Source organism: Armigeres subalbatus, chromosome 3, assembly GCF_024139115.2.
Source record: "Armigeres subalbatus isolate Guangzhou_Male chromosome 3, GZ_Asu_2, whole genome shotgun sequence".
Lineage (NCBI taxonomy): Eukaryota > Metazoa > Arthropoda > Insecta > Diptera > Culicidae > Armigeres > Armigeres subalbatus.
The window spans coordinates 337833892-337853035 of NC_085141.1; the positions used below are offsets into that span (position 1 = coordinate 337833892).

The window sequence follows — 19144 nt, forward strand, 5'->3', positions numbered from 1 at the left end:
TTAAAAAAAAGAAAAAAAAATTGTCGTCGTAACACCAACTTAGAATTCGGAAGTCGGGACTTCCGAACCGAACTTTCTTCCGAAGCTTTATCTGTCAAACTAATTGATGCGTTCAAGACAAAATTTTCAAAACGACTTATCTGCTTTTGTAAACAAAGATTGAAACGACGATTTGACGAATATGATAGCTCTCCCACGCAAACCAACACCATCAACAGGTAGGTGAAGGATGCCGCTACCTGTTGATGGTGTTGGTTTGCGTGGGAGAGCTATCAGATTCGTCAAATCTTCGTTTGAATCTTTGTTTACAACAGCAGATAAGTCGTTTTGAAAATTTTGTCTTGCGTTGTTCAGCGCATCTTTAGGCGAGTCCAGCGCATTACTTCCGAAGTTGGGAAAGTTGCCTGTGTCTGGAGAAAAATCTAACTTCGATATAAAAAGCGTTCTAACTTTGTTCCGGATAGACAATATTTTAATTTTGGCGAACTTGTTATTTTGAAGAGTGATATAGATAGAGTTTTCGAAACTCATAATTTTCTTCAAAAACTTTTTTCAGATTTGTTTACAGAAAACATGTTTCAAACTATATAAGAAACAATTTATTTTCGTGCAACGCTTGTAATACGATTATGTGACCACTTTTTCATCTAAGATTTGAAAACTAGTAATATGATAGACTTTGAATGTTAATGTCTTAGCCGTTTCTCAATGGAATTACATTTTTTTGGATCATTCGATCAAGAATGAGTCAACGCTTCTTAGCATCAGGTATGGGAAAAATCGGTTCATTTAGCGCTATTCTTTCTCTCACCTGTACACACAATCACAAATTAGGCAACTGTACACGAGCCCTTCCAATATTTTCAATTTCGATTCCGTTGTTTGGCTCCAGTTAGTAACGAATCATGCCAAAAACAAACGGACAAAATTCTTTCCCACGGAGAGCAAATGATGCATAGCCGAGTATTTGTTTACATTCGGTTCGCATACGAACGAAATCGCAATTAAGTGGTGAGGATTCGGCAGAAAGATTCAGGCCGCAAAACGGATCATTGAGTCTAAATTGAATAAATCTTCTGAGTCCAACTCAGTGTTTTCTGCTGCACTCAATACACATCGGTTCATTCTCATCTCTTGATTTCTTTTCGCTCTTTCTGTGGTTCCGCTTATTCCAGCTGGGGGGCACTCAGTAGGTATGGATCGTTTGTTGGTTCGCTGTTGGGTTGAGTTGCATTCATTTTGCAATCGTGTGTTCGCTGATGGATTGGGATTTTAAATCAGTATGGTTCGTGTGAGTTTTCTCATAGCTGCTTAGCATTCTTCTAAAAAATACTGATTTTCAACTATGTATAATCGATAATTAATAAGGTAATAAGTTTAGAAATAGGTAAATCAACGTACATGCATCGCAAGCACAGACATCAAAATCAAGCGACTTGCGGGTTTGGATCTAATCGTCAGTTCGAACAAGATTTCACTCAGAGCGGACACAGCAGCACGAAGGCAGTGATAGCATTTTCAACGAAAAACCATCGCATTGGTGGTGGTCGTCGGGTGGTTGCTGCAGATCATTCAACGAACCAGCATTTTATGTGAAGAAAGAGTTGATTACAAAAATTGCGTCTGTGGTGTCATCGAGTGGCTGTCGGACAATAACAGCACGAAGTGAAATTTCAACGCAAGGTTCCAACAAGGGTTTGGTTGCGATTAGTTATTGGAAAGACGCATTGGGGGAAGAACATTGTCTCGGTGGCATCGGCGTTTGGCGTGGTAGCTTGGTTGCTGTTAGTAATTCCATCAATTAGAACAAACTTATTGCATCATCTCCCTCCGACGCGCGCTCGTGATTGTGCTACCAAAGAGGAACTTTCTGTCGTCGCCAAACGATCAAGTTTTGCACTTTGAAAAAAAAAATCATCTCGGATCAATCTTCTTTTGTATGGTGGCTCGGAAAAAAATCAATTTCATTTCCAATTGAACAGTTTGTTTGAGAAACTGCATATGTAACATTTTTGGCCAAAATGAGATTTTTATATATTCTGAATCCTCGTCCAAAAATACGTATTCTGGCAAAAAACACGAAAAAAAAATTTGTTCAGGAATGTATGAAGTTTTTTTTTCGTTTTTTGAGAAACTACATATGTCCACGTACTTTGAAGAGCAATTGTGGAGTACTACTTACATTTTTTGCACTGAAAGTGCCCCAGGGAGTTGAGTTTTGCCAAAAACTATTGATCTGTATCGAAGAAATCTAAAGATTCGGTGCCAATTTGTTTATAGTTCTTTGTTGTTTTCTCGAAATAGTGTACTTATGCAGTTTCTCAAACAAATGATTCAATTACTAACAGAAATAAAACCAAAGAATCATTCCAGAAAATTTCACTTACCGCCGACGACAGCCAAATCGATGAAGCCGCCACCTTAGTGGAAAATTTCGTTTAACTGCTTTAGTGTTTGAAAAGCCGAATAGTTTGTTTGTTTCGTGTTTCTTGGATAAATAGTTTTAGTCCTGAAAAGGATTGTGTGTAATTAAATCTTGAACTTCCTCTCACTTTCCACCGGGGCCATAAAAACGATACCCGTATGCTTCCATCGCGGGCGGAAACCGAACGTTGTATATGAATAAACTTTGTCAAGTGGTATACGCTGAATTCATTACCCGTATTCTGGGTGGAGTCAAATAAATTAACACTGAGGGATATAAGCGAAGCCATCTCCTCTATTCTTCCAGTCCGCACGCGAACGATTGCTTGCAAAAAAGTAAACCAGAAATAATCTTATCAGTCGCGCGCCGTTACGTCACCACCGATAGCTGTGCTGCTGTGGCTACCAGGTATGAGAAACGAGTGACCATATCCAATATCACCAGCAGCAGTTTTGCATCGCACTCTGAAATGAACGACCAGCAAATTCGTGAGGCATTCGATCTCGCCCTGGACCTGACCAAACAGTGCGGACCAATTGTGCTGGATGGTTTCCATAACTCGTCGAAGGATGTAGCCAGCAAGGGCCGCCACTGGGATCTGGTCACGGAGTACGACCGCCGGGTGGAGGATGTGTTGATTGAGGGATTGAAAAAACGCTTCCCCGATCATCGGATGCTGGGGGAGGAAAGTTCAACCGAGGCCAACCGCAAGGAAGCGCTCGACGATAGGCCAACGTGGATCATCGATCCCATCGATGGGACGATTAACTTTGTTCGCGGTGTGAAATTCATTGCCATTTCGGTGGCGCTTGTGGTAGCGAAGAAGCTAAAGATTGGCATACTGTACAATCCGTGTCTGGATGAGATGTACACGGCGATTGATGGGCAGGGAGCGTTTCTAAATGGCAAAAGGATTAGAGTCAGTGGGGTCGAAGACGTGAGTTGGTTATTTTTTCTAAAGTATAATAGTTCCACATCATTTGATTGCTTCTCTTTCATGTTTCAGCTAAAAGGCGCGTTGATTGGACATGAAATTTCGATTGCCAGCTACGCGGTCGCCCGACCGCACATGTTTGGTCGCGCAGAGGAATTCATCAAGGAATGTGTCGGCTTAAGGGCACTGGGTTCTGCTGCCCTGTCGTTGGGGTACATGGCAAGTGGCAATCTGGACGCTTACTGCATCGAATATCTGAAACCGTGGGACATAGCAGCGGGAGCGATTATCGTTCAAGAAGCTGGCGGCGTAGTTATGAACATCAACGGAGGCGAGTACGATATTCTGAAGCCGGATATTATCGCCGCTAGCAGCGAGAAGTTGGCGCAACGATTGCTTGAAGTAGTTAGGAAAGTGAACGATAAGGTTAATCAAAAGCAAGTGCAATAATAATTGTTCCGGTTACACGCTGCAGAACAATTGAGATTTACAACAAATTAGGTTTACACACGATTGTATGCATTGGTTGCAATCTCAAAGTTTATACAACTGAAAAAAAATCGATTCATTTCTTTAAAGTATACTTTAGTAACTTTATTCAATATGTTTGTTTATTTCAAAGAAGTACCGTGACCTGCCCTAATTCCGCGCATCGCCTAATTTCGTGGTTTTCATAAAAAATCAGAACCTGGCTATCATGGACATCACATTATTTGGTGAAGTGTTCAAACATAATATGTTCAGAACCTGGCTATCATGGACATCGTATTATTTGTTGAAATGTCCAAACATATTATGTTTGAACATTTCACCAAATAATGTGATGTCCATGATAGCCAGGTTCTGATTTTTTATGAAAACCACGGTATTAGGCGATGCGCGGAATTAGGGCAGGTCACGGTATAACAATATTGTGCAAAATAATTTTGATAATAGATACCATAAACATATAAAACAACCCTAATATACCATGTATCAATTTTTAGCCATCTAGTAATTTTCAAGGAAAACCTTGGTAGGTTTTGTCCTACTACTGTAAGAGTTTCTTACCTTTATTTTTTCAAAGACTCTCGCACAATTTTTTTCTAAGAAAAACCCTCTGCAAAAAGGGGACAAAACCGATCAAAGCTGTCATTTCTTTTATTTGGCTTGATAAATCTTTTGGGTGGACTATATTTTGTCTAGATACGATATCATATAAAACGGCTCTGCGTCAATAAACTGTAAACTAAAATCTTATTTCATCATTTCGTCTGTTTTTTGCCATTTCCCTCATTGCTGTGGAAATATTGCCGCTACTCTACGGTTGTTCGTTAGCATGTTGGGTATATGACTGACAAAACGTATGCATTTTGTATTGACATTACTGCCCATGATCGGATATTTGTCCCACTGACATGAATAGGAAATCCAGCAAAGATGGGACTAATATGCGTTGATAGGCAGATTACCTCTCAGTCTTTAGATGCATCCTGGTTAGCAAAAGATGCTTCGCCAACGACGACAACCATTATCTTTTTCTTTGATTTATTACATTTATCGCATATACATTTGAGTATAAGCAAAGCTTCGACTCGGTTTGGCTATCTCAGAAAAAGGCAAATATTGAAATGCCTGCCATTTCTGATTAGGCATATACAGTATTGACCCGATTTTGTCTACCACCGATATTATCAAGTTTTCGACCCGATTTTGTTACTCCAAAAATTTTGAAAATTAAGTTAATTAGTAAGTTAGTTTGTAAATATTACCGCGAGCAACAACGATTTTCATAAAATAAATTTCACCGCCTGCAGTTTATTATGAATCATTTCCGAGTACCTGTCAAGAATTGTGTATGCCTTTTCGTCAAGAAATTAAACTGATTCATATTTCGACGGTTTCGTGCAATACTGGCACAACTCAACATTAGGGTGGCTCAAATTAGTATGGGAAAAACATTTTTCATTTTTTTATGGGCCTTCTTAAAACCTCTTCGAATCATAACAACAAGTCATGAAAACAAAACTATCGCACTTGTATAATACAAGTTGAAAAAAAAAAACTGATTCGGATAGGCGGCCCCCACCGAGGGGGGTTTGATAAAACACGTTTTTCTCCATCATTTAATGTTGGTGTTGGGACAACACTGGTCCGCGTCATGTCGCATCCATTGTGGAGCGAACTTAAACAAGCAGTAGATTGATACTCGAAGAAGTAGGAAAAGAGGAAAGGGAAATAGTGTCATCCGGGAGAACATAAAAAAAACGAAAATTGGATTCAATACAGGTTTGCAAGTTTGGAAAGGAAAAATTGTGCTTTAGTTTCGAGGTGAAGATTAATATCTATACAATAGGTTCTTTTGTTTCGGTCATTGTGCTACCAAATCTGGGGCCCTCCTTAGCCGTGCGGTAAGACGCGCGGCTACAAAGCAAGACCATGCTGAGGGTGGCTGGGTTTGATTCCCGGTGCCGGTCTAGGCAATTTTTGGTTTGGAAATTGTCTCGACTTCCCTGGGCATACAAGTATCATTGTTATAACTTCATGATATACGAATGCAAAAATGGTCACTTGGCTTAGAAACCTCGCAGTTAATAACTGTGGAAGTGCTTAATGAACACTAAGCTGCGAGGCGGCTCTGTCCCAGTGTGGGGATGTAATGCCAATAAGAAGAAGAAGAATAAGAAGAAGCTACCAAATCTGGTCGGGTGATAACAAAACATTCAACATAGTACAGGGGTGACCTAACGTTATTCGGCGACTCACAGCATATAATTTATTTGAAGGCTGAGTAGAAATTTAAAATAGAATAGACCGTAGCTCACAGTCGTAGGAAGGAAGGGTAGCCAAGAAAAAGAAGGCAGACTAAAATAGTAAGTCCAAAATTGAAAGGCATATAGAAAATAGTTTGTATACAATAATATAATTAAATTTTATCGTAATTGCAGCTTTGAACTGCAGTTAATAAGAGCCGATTATCAAAGACAGTTTGTATCGATTAAATCTCAACAAAATCAAAGGATTTTAAATAGGGGGGGGGTCCTGTAGCGTAGTTGGCTACACGTTCGCCTTATAAGCGAATGGTCATGGGTTCGATTCCCAGCCCCTCCACCAAACCCTCGTCAGTCGCCGGATGCGCAGCCCATGCGGTAGCGTATTGGGGAACGCGCCTTATCGTCACGGCTGCCTGATGACGACTGACAACTTGTTCTTCTCGGAGGCTTTCCTCCAACGTTACCCGGATTAAATGGCAACCAAACAATGCAACGATCATTGGATACACGACATGGACAAACGGACACAATGGACTCACGAGAAGATGAACTGGCAACGACAACAATAACGAATAATGGATATCTAAAAATAGATTCTGTGTGGATTCTGTACAGCAGAATACCATAGTAGATCACGGCACAGTAGCGGTTAAGAACACAGAGTGCCTACCAAATAAAACACATGAATAAAAAAAAAATGTCCCGCTGAATAAATTTCACTAAAACAAAGGATTTTAAATCGGATTACTTCAACATGGCGTCTTCTCCTAAAGTCCGCAGTCCACTGTTTGTCATGTTGACAAATATTTGTCAAGTTTATCCAGCCATCTATCAGACTGATTAGAAATCGACATGGATTTCAGGCTGACTTGATAAATGTTTGTCATCATGACAAACAGTGTACTGAGGGCTTAACAAGATGGGTCTACTACGAAAGGCCGAATGAACTCGGCAGACCAACAAAGTGGACCGGAGCCACTTTGTTGGTCTGCCGAGTTCATACGGATTTTTATTTATTCAAATTCTTAATATAATTTAGATTATTCGGATTATTTTGTGATTTGTTGCCAAAAGCCAGTTTCTCTTAAATTAGGAGAAAATGAAATACAATTGAGAACAATGCGTTACCGTGAGTTTAACAGCTTTTAGTTAAAACGTAATACAGCAACCGTTCGCTAACTGGGCTAAAACACCAGCCCAGTTACCGAACGCCGCTTTTTAACTGGGCTGACGAGGGAATTCGCGATGCATTGTTGTGATCGTGTTTTACATGAAGCTTAAAGAATATACCATTCAGAATCCCCTCGTCACCGAGTCTTTGTTGTTGTTTTTTGACGGATAACTGCTTTTTAACTGGGCTTTGGCCCAGTTAGCGAAAGCCCCGTTAAAAAACAGTCCTGTTAAAAGGCGCCCAGTTAGCGAACTGTTGCTGTAATTGGAAAAGATGATTTTGTTTAGCTTCTGATGTCGCAATTAGATCGTGAGTAATGCGCATTATTGGCACAACCATGCGTCATGAAACGCACAACTCCTACATTGATGCGAATCGGAGATTCGATTCTATGAGCCATGAATCCAGTGGATTTTAACTCGGGATCTTGCATTAGATTTGGGAATTTGACTTTTCCCAATACTACTGATGATGATTAGTTTACTACATCAGCAAAGGAAGAAAAAAGAGACCTCTTGGTATACTCCGTTACATTAAAGTCCTAATATTTATATGTATACAGTGTTCAGTTATGTTCATCCTTTCATTACTGCAATGAATATTGATTTATTATGCAATATATAAGGATTCAAATTACTCTGTAAACACCATCATACAACTTCTTTCAATTGAAAGATTGAACTTCGACGTTGAACTGACGTTAAATACCTCAACTGAATAAGATTGATTACATCGCTGCTAGTAGTTGCAAAACACGTGGACAAGTTTTTCTTTATGGGGCAGCATAATAAAAGTGAACGTTAATTTTTGAGTATTCCAAGTTCTCTTGATTGGAAGATTGAAACTTTTGTAATGATTCGGCCTTTTGTATCATTCATCCTTTCGTGGTTCTGGGTTTTCGGCGTTGTGTGGTATGCTAGAACATTTTCGGCCTTTTGTGATTCGGCTCTTTGAACTGATCCCATACAGACATGATAGGTTGGAGATTTTCTCATTCTCCTCCGGATTCAAACCCTGGTCATCTTCTTCTTCTTCTTCTTCTTTCTCGTCGCTCCGTACGAAACGTCAGAGCATTAGGGGTGGCACAGCTGTATTAGCTATATCGCCAGCGATTATTATTTATAGTCATTTGACTTTACTTGTTGATGTTTTCCGTCTGGTTTGATGGTGGTCGTTTTCCGTGTGAGTCAAAGCACCGATGCGCCTTGGATTCACATACGGAGTGGATTTCGTCGTATATGGTCTATTTGATATAGGGTCCTAGTTCAGTTCTAAATATTGCTTCTGATATCTTTCAAAAAGTTGACTACATTCCGGAGGAGATCTATGTTTTTTTCATTCCAAATTTGGTAGATGTTACAGTAGAAGTCAAGTCCATGTTTCCTTCTCGTTACTGCGTATTTTACGCAGAAGAAGATTATATGTTCCGCATTGTCAATCATGTCGCAGATCTCACAAATGCAATCGTTAGCCAGTTTCATCTTATGTAGCCAGAAGCATGAAAAATCGTGGCCTGATAATAGCCTATTGAGAGTGCGTATTTCTTTATTATTCAGTTCTAGTTTGTAGTGCCAGGGTTTGTGTGGAATCGTATTCTGTACTTGGAAATATTTCCGTCCTTTGCCCAATTCAGAAGTGTAGTCCAGGTACCACTGCTGGGCGTTTTCTTCACATAGCTGCCTGAAGTAGAGAACTACGTCGTGTAGCAGCATCTTGTTCCTGCAAATGTGGGTGCTTTCCAGTGCCGATTTGGCCAAGTCATCAGCCATCTCGTTGCCTCTTACTCCCACATGTCCCGAACCCTGGTCATGAAATGAACTTTAGTAAGTATGCGATTAAAAACGTTTTGGAATTCAATGTGCGCAATATTGTAGAAATGGTACAGGCCTGAATGTAGAAATTACAAAAGGATTACACTTCTGACTGCGGCGTACAAAATGCTGTATCGTATGTTTAACAAACGGAGACCGCTTGAGCATTCCTTCGTCGGCGAATTACAGGCATGCTCCAAACAAGCCATCACTCATCGCTTGATCGAAATATTCTCATCCTCGGCAGTTCGTGCCTGACTGGGAACTGATTGCAAAATTCGTACACACTTAATTTTTTTTGCCGGGATCTCAGCAAAATGTTAAACTTTTACCGAGAATCGCACTGCCATGCCCCAGCAAACATGTTTTTTGCCGAGATTTCTGTCAAAATTGCTGATAATCAGCAAGTAATTTGCCGAAAATCAGCTAACAAACGCTATTTTTGCCGGAATATCACTTATTTATTTTGCTGGCGCACGGCTGTGCGGATTTTTGCCGAGCTGCAGAATTTAAAACTGAGTTTGTATGATATGCATTTCTCAACATTCTGGAGCTACTAAAAACAGTTATAACTATATTAAAATAAGTCACTCATAACAACTATGTATAGCACTGCTTGGTGGCATCAAATTGTATAAGTTTGCCAATTCGGTAAAGTATCTAAAAATCTTGGATTTGGATTGGATTTGGTTTGGATTTGGATTGGATGTTGATTGGATTTGCATGGGAGTTTGTTGGATTGGATTTGTACAGAAGGTGGATTGGATTTGGGTTAGATTGGTTTAGTTAATGGTTTAGTAAATCAATAGTTTAAACAGAATTATCTGAGCAGTTTAAGGGCAGAGTAGAGACGGTGAATATTGTGGGCGAATAAGTGAGTCTAAAAAATGCATTTGCATTTGTTGGTTACATTGATGGATAAAGTGGAACGTATTTCTTATTCCATGATAAAAATAAAATAAAAACAAACTAAAATATTAAAAAATTACATTAATAGAAAAAAATGATAACGAATTTGAAATTCAATCGTAGTTGGCATTTGAAATACCAGCATACTAAGAAGCTAATGAGAAGAAATTTGAAATTCAATCTCAGTAGGCTGACAGGAATTCTAGATGATTCGAACGGTGAAAATAAACGAGCATTCAGGGTTCTGTTTTCGAGGCGTGAACATGCGAATTATCCTTCGGTATTCCGCGCTTGTTTTCGTTGGTGAAAGGCAAATCGGAAAACGGATTTGCTTGGCTACGACAAGCACGTTTCAAATATGTTATGTAGTTGCATGCGTAGCTAATTTTGACCGTAGCCAACCCTTCGAACTATCGCCCTATCAGCCTGCTCCCGTCTCTATGTCGAATTCGTTTTTAAACCTGGGTCAGTGCCAACCCGAACCCTGAATAAAAAAACCTTTTCAGTTCCATCTGTCATTGGATATGTTGGTACGCGTAGCATCGTATTTGTTTTGATTCGAAACATATGATCCAGATGATCGCGGACATCCAGTGCACTGGCAGTGCGTTGGCTTCGAATTATCAGATCATGATAAATAAATAAATATGTTCAAGTGCGTGAACTGATTTTTGCGGATAGTTGAATTTACTTTTGGGCGGATATAAATAGGGAAACTGCTCCTGGAATTCATCTCATGGCTCCGATATTCATCCCATCAAAAGCAAAGCAATGGAAAGGAATTTGGATTATTATTTTTGTGATTTTTTTAGCAGTGAGCACGCATGTTGACAAAAAGAGACGACGAAATTGGTGCTGTATTTCTTTGTTTCCCGATGAGATGAATATATTTATGTTCTGTTCAGTGAGATGGAGATCGGAAAAGTTCCCCTATTTAATTATATTCAATAATCCCGTGCACATTTTTATACCAAGAATTCCGTATAGAATTCATTTAAAAAAGAGATTTTCTATTTTACAAAAATTCAGTTATTTCTACAAAAGTTTTTTTTGGAGAACTCTCAGAAGCATGAAATAAAAATTCTCCAGGATTCGCAATTTTTTTTCCTCGCTACCTCTCCTGATAAAGGTAGCCTCACACCTCGGGAAAATTTTCCGCCGGATTTCGGGCCCCGTGCATTTTCAATTTTCAAGAATCTCCCGGAGGAATTCCGGGGGAATTTATGTACGAAGCTTGCGGAGCAATTCCTGAAGGAAACTTCGAGTAAGTTCCTGTATTCCAGAGGATTCCCTGAAGGAATTATTGTAGGAATTTCCAAATGTATTCCTGAGAAAAGAGAAAATCCTGGAACAGTATTCAAAGATATTCCTATAGAAGAATTTCCAAAGGAATTCATTTCGAAAACATATGGAGGAATGCCTGAAAATTCAAGAAGGAATTACTGAAAGAATGTCTGAAGAAATTTCTGGCAGAATTCCCGAAGAAAATTCTGAATCGCACGAAAGAGTTTTTGGAAGAATTTCAAAAGAAATAAATAAATAAATAAATAAATAAATTTGATCGAAAATTAGACATTCTAACGTGAACTTACAAATGGGGCAAGATGGGTCAGCACATACTGAAGCGCATAGTTCGTATTCAAAACATATTTTCCACTGCTGGTTTAATAATTTTAAGGAAATTTTTATATAATGATGTTAATTTGTTTATTGAAAATGTCTATTTTTTGTTTTTAAGAAAGCTATACTTAGACGGCTTGTTTTCATAAGAATTTGCAGACATTTTTAAATGTAGAGCCATTTCTTCATCCATGGCCTCAAACTTATTTTTTATTCAATATAATCATTGGCAATAAAGCTATCTATCTGTGTGTAATTCAATATTGTTTATTCCCAATATTACAATATAACAATATTAATTGCAGTATTTAAAGGTGACCCATCTTGCCCCGCTGTTTGACCCATCTTATCCCGCCATTTTTTGATTGACAGAAAAATAGACTTCTACTTTAATAATTCGAAATGGAATGAAAAGTGGAGTTTTTGTTATTTCATACCCCTAGCATACAGATTATGAGCTATTTTTTAGATCCATGTTGAAAAGTTGAAATAAAATGTTTCTGTTTTGAGATATTCAGGGTTCGCCTTAGGCGACCCATCTTGCCCCATCATACCATAAATAATACCGCAAACAACAATTATTTTCATAAAATAAATTTTACCGCATGGAATCTACTATGAATAACTTTTCAGTACTTCCGAAGGATTTTGTAAGCATTTCCAACGAGAAATAACAAGTACCGTTCTTGTATTTTGCATAAACTGATTAATATTTGTAAAACAAATTAACCCTTAAATGCGCAATGTTGTTTTAAAACAACAAACCGAAAATACGTTTAATGTTAATAATTTTAATAGTAGTTAACGCTAAAAATACTTTCGACGATTTCTAAAAAAATCGCCTTACGCCTTTAAGGGTTAAAAAATTGAAATTTTTTTCCAATTTTGTCACATGCCCTATTTTATCACCCCAAAATTCACCATGGGGGTGATACAATCGGGATATTACTGTATTAAGTTTTCGCTTCAAACAAACAACTGATTTCAAAAAGTGAAGATTAATCTGCATTCTATCAACATTTCAGACTGCTCGTGTGCGGAGAAGTGTGTGAAAACTTATTTTTTTCAATGCCCTTTGAGAAGAAGGGAAGTGCAGTGGTAGCCCACCAAATCGCGAACGGCTATTAACCCTTGTGTGGCCGGCTGGGTACCCGGGTACCTTTTTGGAATTCGATTCGCGATATCTAAATAAATTTTCATAGTAGGAGGTTGAAACTCTGTCATATCCACAATAATGACGGCCAAAGTCGATTGTACGGGTTAACTGAAATTTTGATTAAGGAGGGGTGGAGGGAGGGGTTCCGACATTTTTTTACCCTTTAAATGGCCGGCAAGGTACCCGGGTACCCACGAAACTAAAATGCTTATATCTTTGGCAATTTTTAACCGTTTTCAACCGTTTGGGGCTCATTCGATTCAGAATTTTGTCCTTTATCATGCTCTTTTGTGATTGGACCGGTCCGTTACCTCGGATCACCGGAAAATCCGGATCTACAGGGACATGCCTGCATAGATTATACTGATCGTGGATTTCGATAGGTAATCAGCAATATGGGTATCAAACTTCTTCATATTTCATCAGCAGGTTGATTTTTATTGATTTGGGTCCATCAGACGTGCGGATCTTCAATTGGCCATTCCAGGACAGGTTCCTCGAGGGGTCATAGGTGGCCATGAACAATTTTCAAGGGAACATCAACAATATGGGTATCAAACTTCTTGAAATTATTTCCAGCGTGTGTTCTTGACGAGTTGACTCCGGAGTGGCCATTTTAGAACAAGTTTCACGGGTGGGGAAGGGGGGGGGGGGGGGGTGTTGGTCAAGGTTGGCCAAAAAAATTTCTCATTGGATCCCTAACAATATGGATGTCAAAATTCTTGAAGCTTCCACAGCAGACTGTTATTTATTATCTTGGTTCCAACAGATGTGTGAAAATTTGAGTGGCCATTTCGGAACAGGTTCCCAGTGGGGCCAAGAATGGTCATAAACAATTTTCAATGGAACCTCAACAATATGGGCATCAAACTTTTTGAAATTGCCTCAGCAGTTTGTTTCTGATTGTTTTAGAGCCACCAGACGTGCTGATTTTATAGTTTTCATTCCAGGACAGGTTCCCCATAGGGTCTTAAGTGGCCATAAATACTTGTCAATATAAGTAAATATAAATAAAAAATAGAAAGCTGCAGTTTTTTGCAATCCGTGTGTTGAGAGCAAAATCCATGCAAGGACCACCCTTTGACACCAGAAGGCAACTAAGTGGACCACCGAAAGCTCCAAAACATCCGGAGAAGTTGCCGATTCTGAAAGTTTATCCTAGAAAACTGAGACTTTTTAGAATTTTAGTGTTGTAGAAATGAGCAAGCAAAATCAATACAAGGACTTCTCATTCATCTCGGATGGCCACTAAGTGGTTTTTAGAAAGTGCTGGGACATCAGGAGAAAGTACCAAGTGTAGAAGATAATATTTTGAAGTTGCGATTTTTTTTATAAATCTATTGTTGGCGTAATGCCAATTCTGGGAATCCGTCCTAGAAACTATTACTTGTTATAGCATTGTGAGAGTAAAATCATTGCATGAACAACGCATTGACCACCATTGGTCATCTGGCACTGAAGGTCTGGAACACCCATAGTAAAGACAAATTCTTGAAAATCGTCCTAGAATACAGTGGTTTATTATGAATGTGAGAGCAAAACTCCGCTAAATGGTCCTCCGGGAACTCCGGAACATTATGAGGAAAAGGCCAATTTTTAAATTCATCCTCGTAAACCGTACTGTTTTACAAAACGATTTATGCATCAAAATGAGACCAATATCATTTCAAGAACCGAACGTTGACCCCGGGAGGCCACTAAGTGGTGCTCTAAAAGCTCCGGAATAGCCGAAAAGGTAATCTATTATAGAAACTCGCCCTAGAAAGCTGCGACTTTTTTTTTGTAGCTGTGTGCGATCAAAATCAATTCAAGAATCATTCATTGACACCGTGTGGCCGTTAGGTGAGTATCTTGAAGCTTCCTTCCATGGAACTTTCGAAGATGTGCCAATTTTTAAATCGTCCTAGAAAGTTGTAAGTTTTTAGAAATCGCTTGTTGAGAAATGTGAGAGCATAATTGATGCAATCCAAACGGATAGCCACAATACATCCAATAATACTGCGACTTTCAATAAATCGTTCGTCACTTAAAATGGTGGAATAAAATGGGATAGTACGAAATCGTCTTATGACAAGTGAAGACACTCCACTAGAAGCTCTAAACAACCTTTGACTGACGTATTGAAGAGCTCCACAATTGTCAATCTTGGGAGATGTTCCTCCAGTTTTCATAAACGTTTAGGGTTCCCAAGTCCGATTCCACCGCGTGCAGCAGCTAGCGTGTTCGTGGCCTTCCACGAAGTCCCTGGCTTCTATCCGGATCTTTGGTGAATTCTTTCTTCTGACATTCGTACTATGTGACCGGCCAACTGGAGTTTGAAGTTTTTTTATACGATTCACAAGATTTTCTTCTTTATACACTTGATACAGCTCGTGATTCATGCGTCTGCGTCACACATCTTTTTCTAGTTTCCCATCGAGAATTGTACATAGCACTTTTCGCTCGAAAACATCAAAAGCTTTCCTGTCCGCCTCTTTTTACATTCTTACGAATCAGAGCAAATTTCGTTTCCAATATTCGAGGAAGCCCTTGTTCGCAACAGCAACACGTCTTTTCACTTCACAGGAAACGTCATTGTCACGTGTCATATGTTCAAAGATAAACAAATTCTTCAACAACTTCCCCATCAAGCACTACCTCAGCACTAACTCCAATAAATCTACCTTTATCTTTAACCGCAACCATGTACTCCGTCTTGGTAGAGTCGATGATTTAGCCTATCTTCACCGGCTCCCTCTTCATTAGGGCAAAAGCCTCCACTACTGCCCTGCGATCGAGGGTAGTCAATGTCGTCCGCAAAGATCAGGAGCATATGCGACTATGCGATGATAGTGTCATTCTTCTGTACACCAGATCTCCTAATCACCTTCTCGAGTGCAATATTTACAATAAATTTGAAAGCGCATCACTCTGCTTCAATCTCTCCATGGTCACAAACGCGAATACTTTATTTCGAGTCATCAAGCGTTGCACGTATCATCGTAATCAGCTTCGCCGGATAACCATGTTTAGACATTATCTGCCACAGCTAATTTCTTTTCACTGAATCGTACGCTGCTTTGAAATCAATAGACAGATGGTGAGTCTGCAAGTTGTACTCCCGAAATTCATAAAGGATCATCTTTAGGCTAAACATCTCATCCGTCGTTGATCGACCTCCACGGCCAGACAGGTAGATTTTGAAACTGGAACGACGAAACTGATAGGACTAGCCAGTTTTTCACTGTCATTCAGTCATTCACTGAGGGAGCGCATTATCAGTGGATTCAGAATGCAAGTCAATATAGGGTAGGGGGATGAAATGATGATGCAATCACTCGCCCACTGCTAGCCGAATATACCTTTGCACTTGCCACGAGTTCATACGGAATTTATTGGAATTTTAGGGTTAAGGTTCGAGAGGCAGAGATCCGTCTTGGTTAACGAACTGCCAATGTTATAGATAGAAAGCAACTGATGGAATTTTTAATTGGATGTATGAAACGAGCTCTTTAGTTCATTTCCAATTCTAGCAGAAATGGCTAGAATAGTCAAGTTGAAGGTATAAGAAAAGAAATGGAAATGGTATGGAAGTCCATTTCCAGTTCTAGCGATTGCTAGAGATAAATATAAAGAAAAATGCAAAGTAGGAAAATGGAACGAACTTTGGATTGAACCCACGACCTCCTGCGTATGAGGCAGAAGCAGTAGCCTTTGGACTACCAAGCTCGTTCTCTTCTCCTTTTTTACTTTGTTACAAAAAAATTGTTCACGATTACGCAACTGTTGAAAACAAAATGTAAGAAATGACGATTGCTTCGGGAATTCCGGTATTTCAGGAGGACTTCTTGGTGGCCACTAAGGATCAATGAATGATATTCACAATCACACGCTTAGAATCATAAGGGCGTAACTGTTATGATCGATTTGCATCTTCTACCTGAAGTAAATATAAAATCGATTAAGAGAAATCGATCAATACAGTTACGCCCCTATGATTCTAAGCGCGATCAAAGACTCTGCTTCTATACTGCTATTACAAACGATTTTTGAAAGTTTCTAGAACGAACTCCAATAATTGACCACTGTTCTGGATGTCCCTGCACTTCTGGAGCACCATTTGGGGACCACTAGCATTAATTTTGCTCTCACAACAAATGACGAATTTCAAGAATTAACCACTGCTCCGGATGATTCGGAGCTTCCCAAGGATAACTTAGTGTCCACCTGGATTCAATTGATGGCCCTGGACATTACTTTACAACGGATTGTTTATAAAAAAAAAGCCGCAAATTTCTAGAACAAACTTTCGTAGTATCAGATAGAGGCCACCTAGGATCGAAGAGTAGTGAATGTATTGGTTTTGATGTGACAATGTTAAAACAAACGGTTTATTAAAAGTCACATCTGTCTAAAAGAACTTCTAGAATCTATCATATCTCCGAGTGTCCGGAACCTTATAGTGAGTCTCCTGCTGGTCACCCGGCGTCAATGAGTGGTCCTTGCATTGATCTTGCACTCACATTGCTAGATAAATTGATTTAAAACAAAATGCGGCTCTGAAAATGTTTATGAACACTCTTGACTCCTCAGGAAACCTGTTCCGGAATTGGCAATCCGGGGTGAACTTGTTTGATGAACTCAAATAGATCAGAAATAAACGCTCGAGACAATTTCAAGTAGTTTGACACCCATATTGTTGGGGTTCCAAAAAGAAATGTTTTTGGCCAACCCCGGCTCCCGGGGAACCTGTTCCAGAATGGCCGCTCCGGAGTCAACTTGTCTGGTGAGCCTAGGATCATGAAGGATATACGCAATAGTTAATTTCATGAAGTTTGATACCCATATTGTTGATGTTCCATTGAACAATGTTCATGGCCACCTATGACCCCTCGAGGAACCTGTTCTGGAATGGCCAATCGAAAGTCTGCACTTCTGATGGACCCAAATCCAAAAAAAATCAATCTAGTGATGAAATTTCTAGAAGTTTGATACCCATATAGCTGATTAACTACTGAAATCCACGATCAGTATCATTTATGAAGGACATGTTCCTGAAAATCCGGATATTCCAGGAATCGAATTGACCGGATCGGTTCATCTTAATAACATCTTTATAGAAGAGAAAATTCTGAATCGAATAAGCCCAAAATTGTTGAAATCGGTTGTAAATTTCCAGAGATATAAGCATTTTAGTTTCGTGGGTACCCGGGTACCCTGCCGGCCTGTTAAGGGTGTTTTTTTGCCGGCCACACAACGGTTAAATTGGCACGAAACTGCATACCTATGTGCGTTATCAATTCTGCCCCAGAGCAGTTGCAAGTGCGATTATCACTGCATTTGGCTTTATCTTCCACCATAGGCGTAACTAGAGTCACGGGCTAGGGGGGGTCATGGCATCAGCTGGTATAATAGATTTCTCTTAGACGAAAAATTTGTTTGCGTTTTAAAAGCATAAATAGCAACTCTGGTGTGAATGGGTGGTCCAGACTGGATCTGGTGTATTTTATTCTATTTCTAAGATTTCTTGAACATCTAAAAAAAACTTATGCTCAGTGCTCTTCTTTAAAATCTTGGGGTGTAGAATAAATTTAATAAAATTTCGTCATGTTTAGTGCAAGTAATCCATGGATTTCTTAACATTTATGAGAGCTACTTAGTATACTACAACTTGTGTTACGAAGATCGACTTTTGAAGAAAGAAACTTGAATAGTGAGACGTTAATTTTTAATTAAAGTTCCCAACAAACAAATTTTTAGTTTTGGAAATTTTGGAAAAACATTCATTAGATTCCGGAAGAGACAGTTCCTGTTATACAATTAAAGGTTATCGGAATAATGATTTTGAAATATTTTAGCGATCCGAAAGGGACATTAAAGCAACAAATAAGAAACGCATGAGTTCCAGGAATTTCAAAGAGAATTTTGAGGTGTCGTGGGGAAATCAGATAAATTTTCTTTGTCAGAATTTTAAATTTGTGTAATTTGCAAAGTGGAAATTCAAAGAGATCGTGAAATGAACAAATCGTGGTATAATTTAACTGGTTAACAGGACGACTATTCTTTCTGATTCTACAATATAATTAAAATGTGTACATGTTGTTCGAATTTAAGGTACATGGGCCGAATTATATTAAATCGGGAAACTAGTCTTTTCGGCTTGTAAAGACATTCCACTGAATATCTTCATATGAATTGAATAACAGTTTTGCGAGGTGCTTAAATAATAACCAATATCTATTTTTGGAAGATTTTTAAAAGAATTATCGTTTGAGCTTTCATCAGCAGGAATTACCTGCATCCAACAATAACTATATTAAGTCAGTTGTCGCCCTCGATTTCCATTCATTTGTGGTCGAAAAGTGTTCCAACTTCATTTAAACGCG

General features: G+C 39.1%; 2 protein-coding genes across 3 annotated transcripts in view; one reads left to right on the top strand and one right to left on the bottom strand.

Moving 5' to 3' along the window:
* The window catches only part of LOC134225801 (ATP-dependent helicase brm), a 50408-nt gene that overhangs the window by 29165 nt on the left and 2099 nt on the right, over nucleotides 1-19144 (bottom strand). The window lies entirely within an intron of this gene.
* Nucleotides 1480-4068, top strand: LOC134225803 (uncharacterized). The gene is made up of 3 exons (XM_062706161.1): nucleotides 1480-1784; nucleotides 2363-3362; nucleotides 3432-4068. The coding sequence occupies exons 2-3, from the start codon at nucleotides 2895-2897 to the stop codon at nucleotides 3807-3809; spliced, it is 846 nt and encodes a 281-aa protein (XP_062562145.1). The 5' UTR covers nucleotides 1480-1784; nucleotides 2363-2894; the 3' UTR covers nucleotides 3810-4068.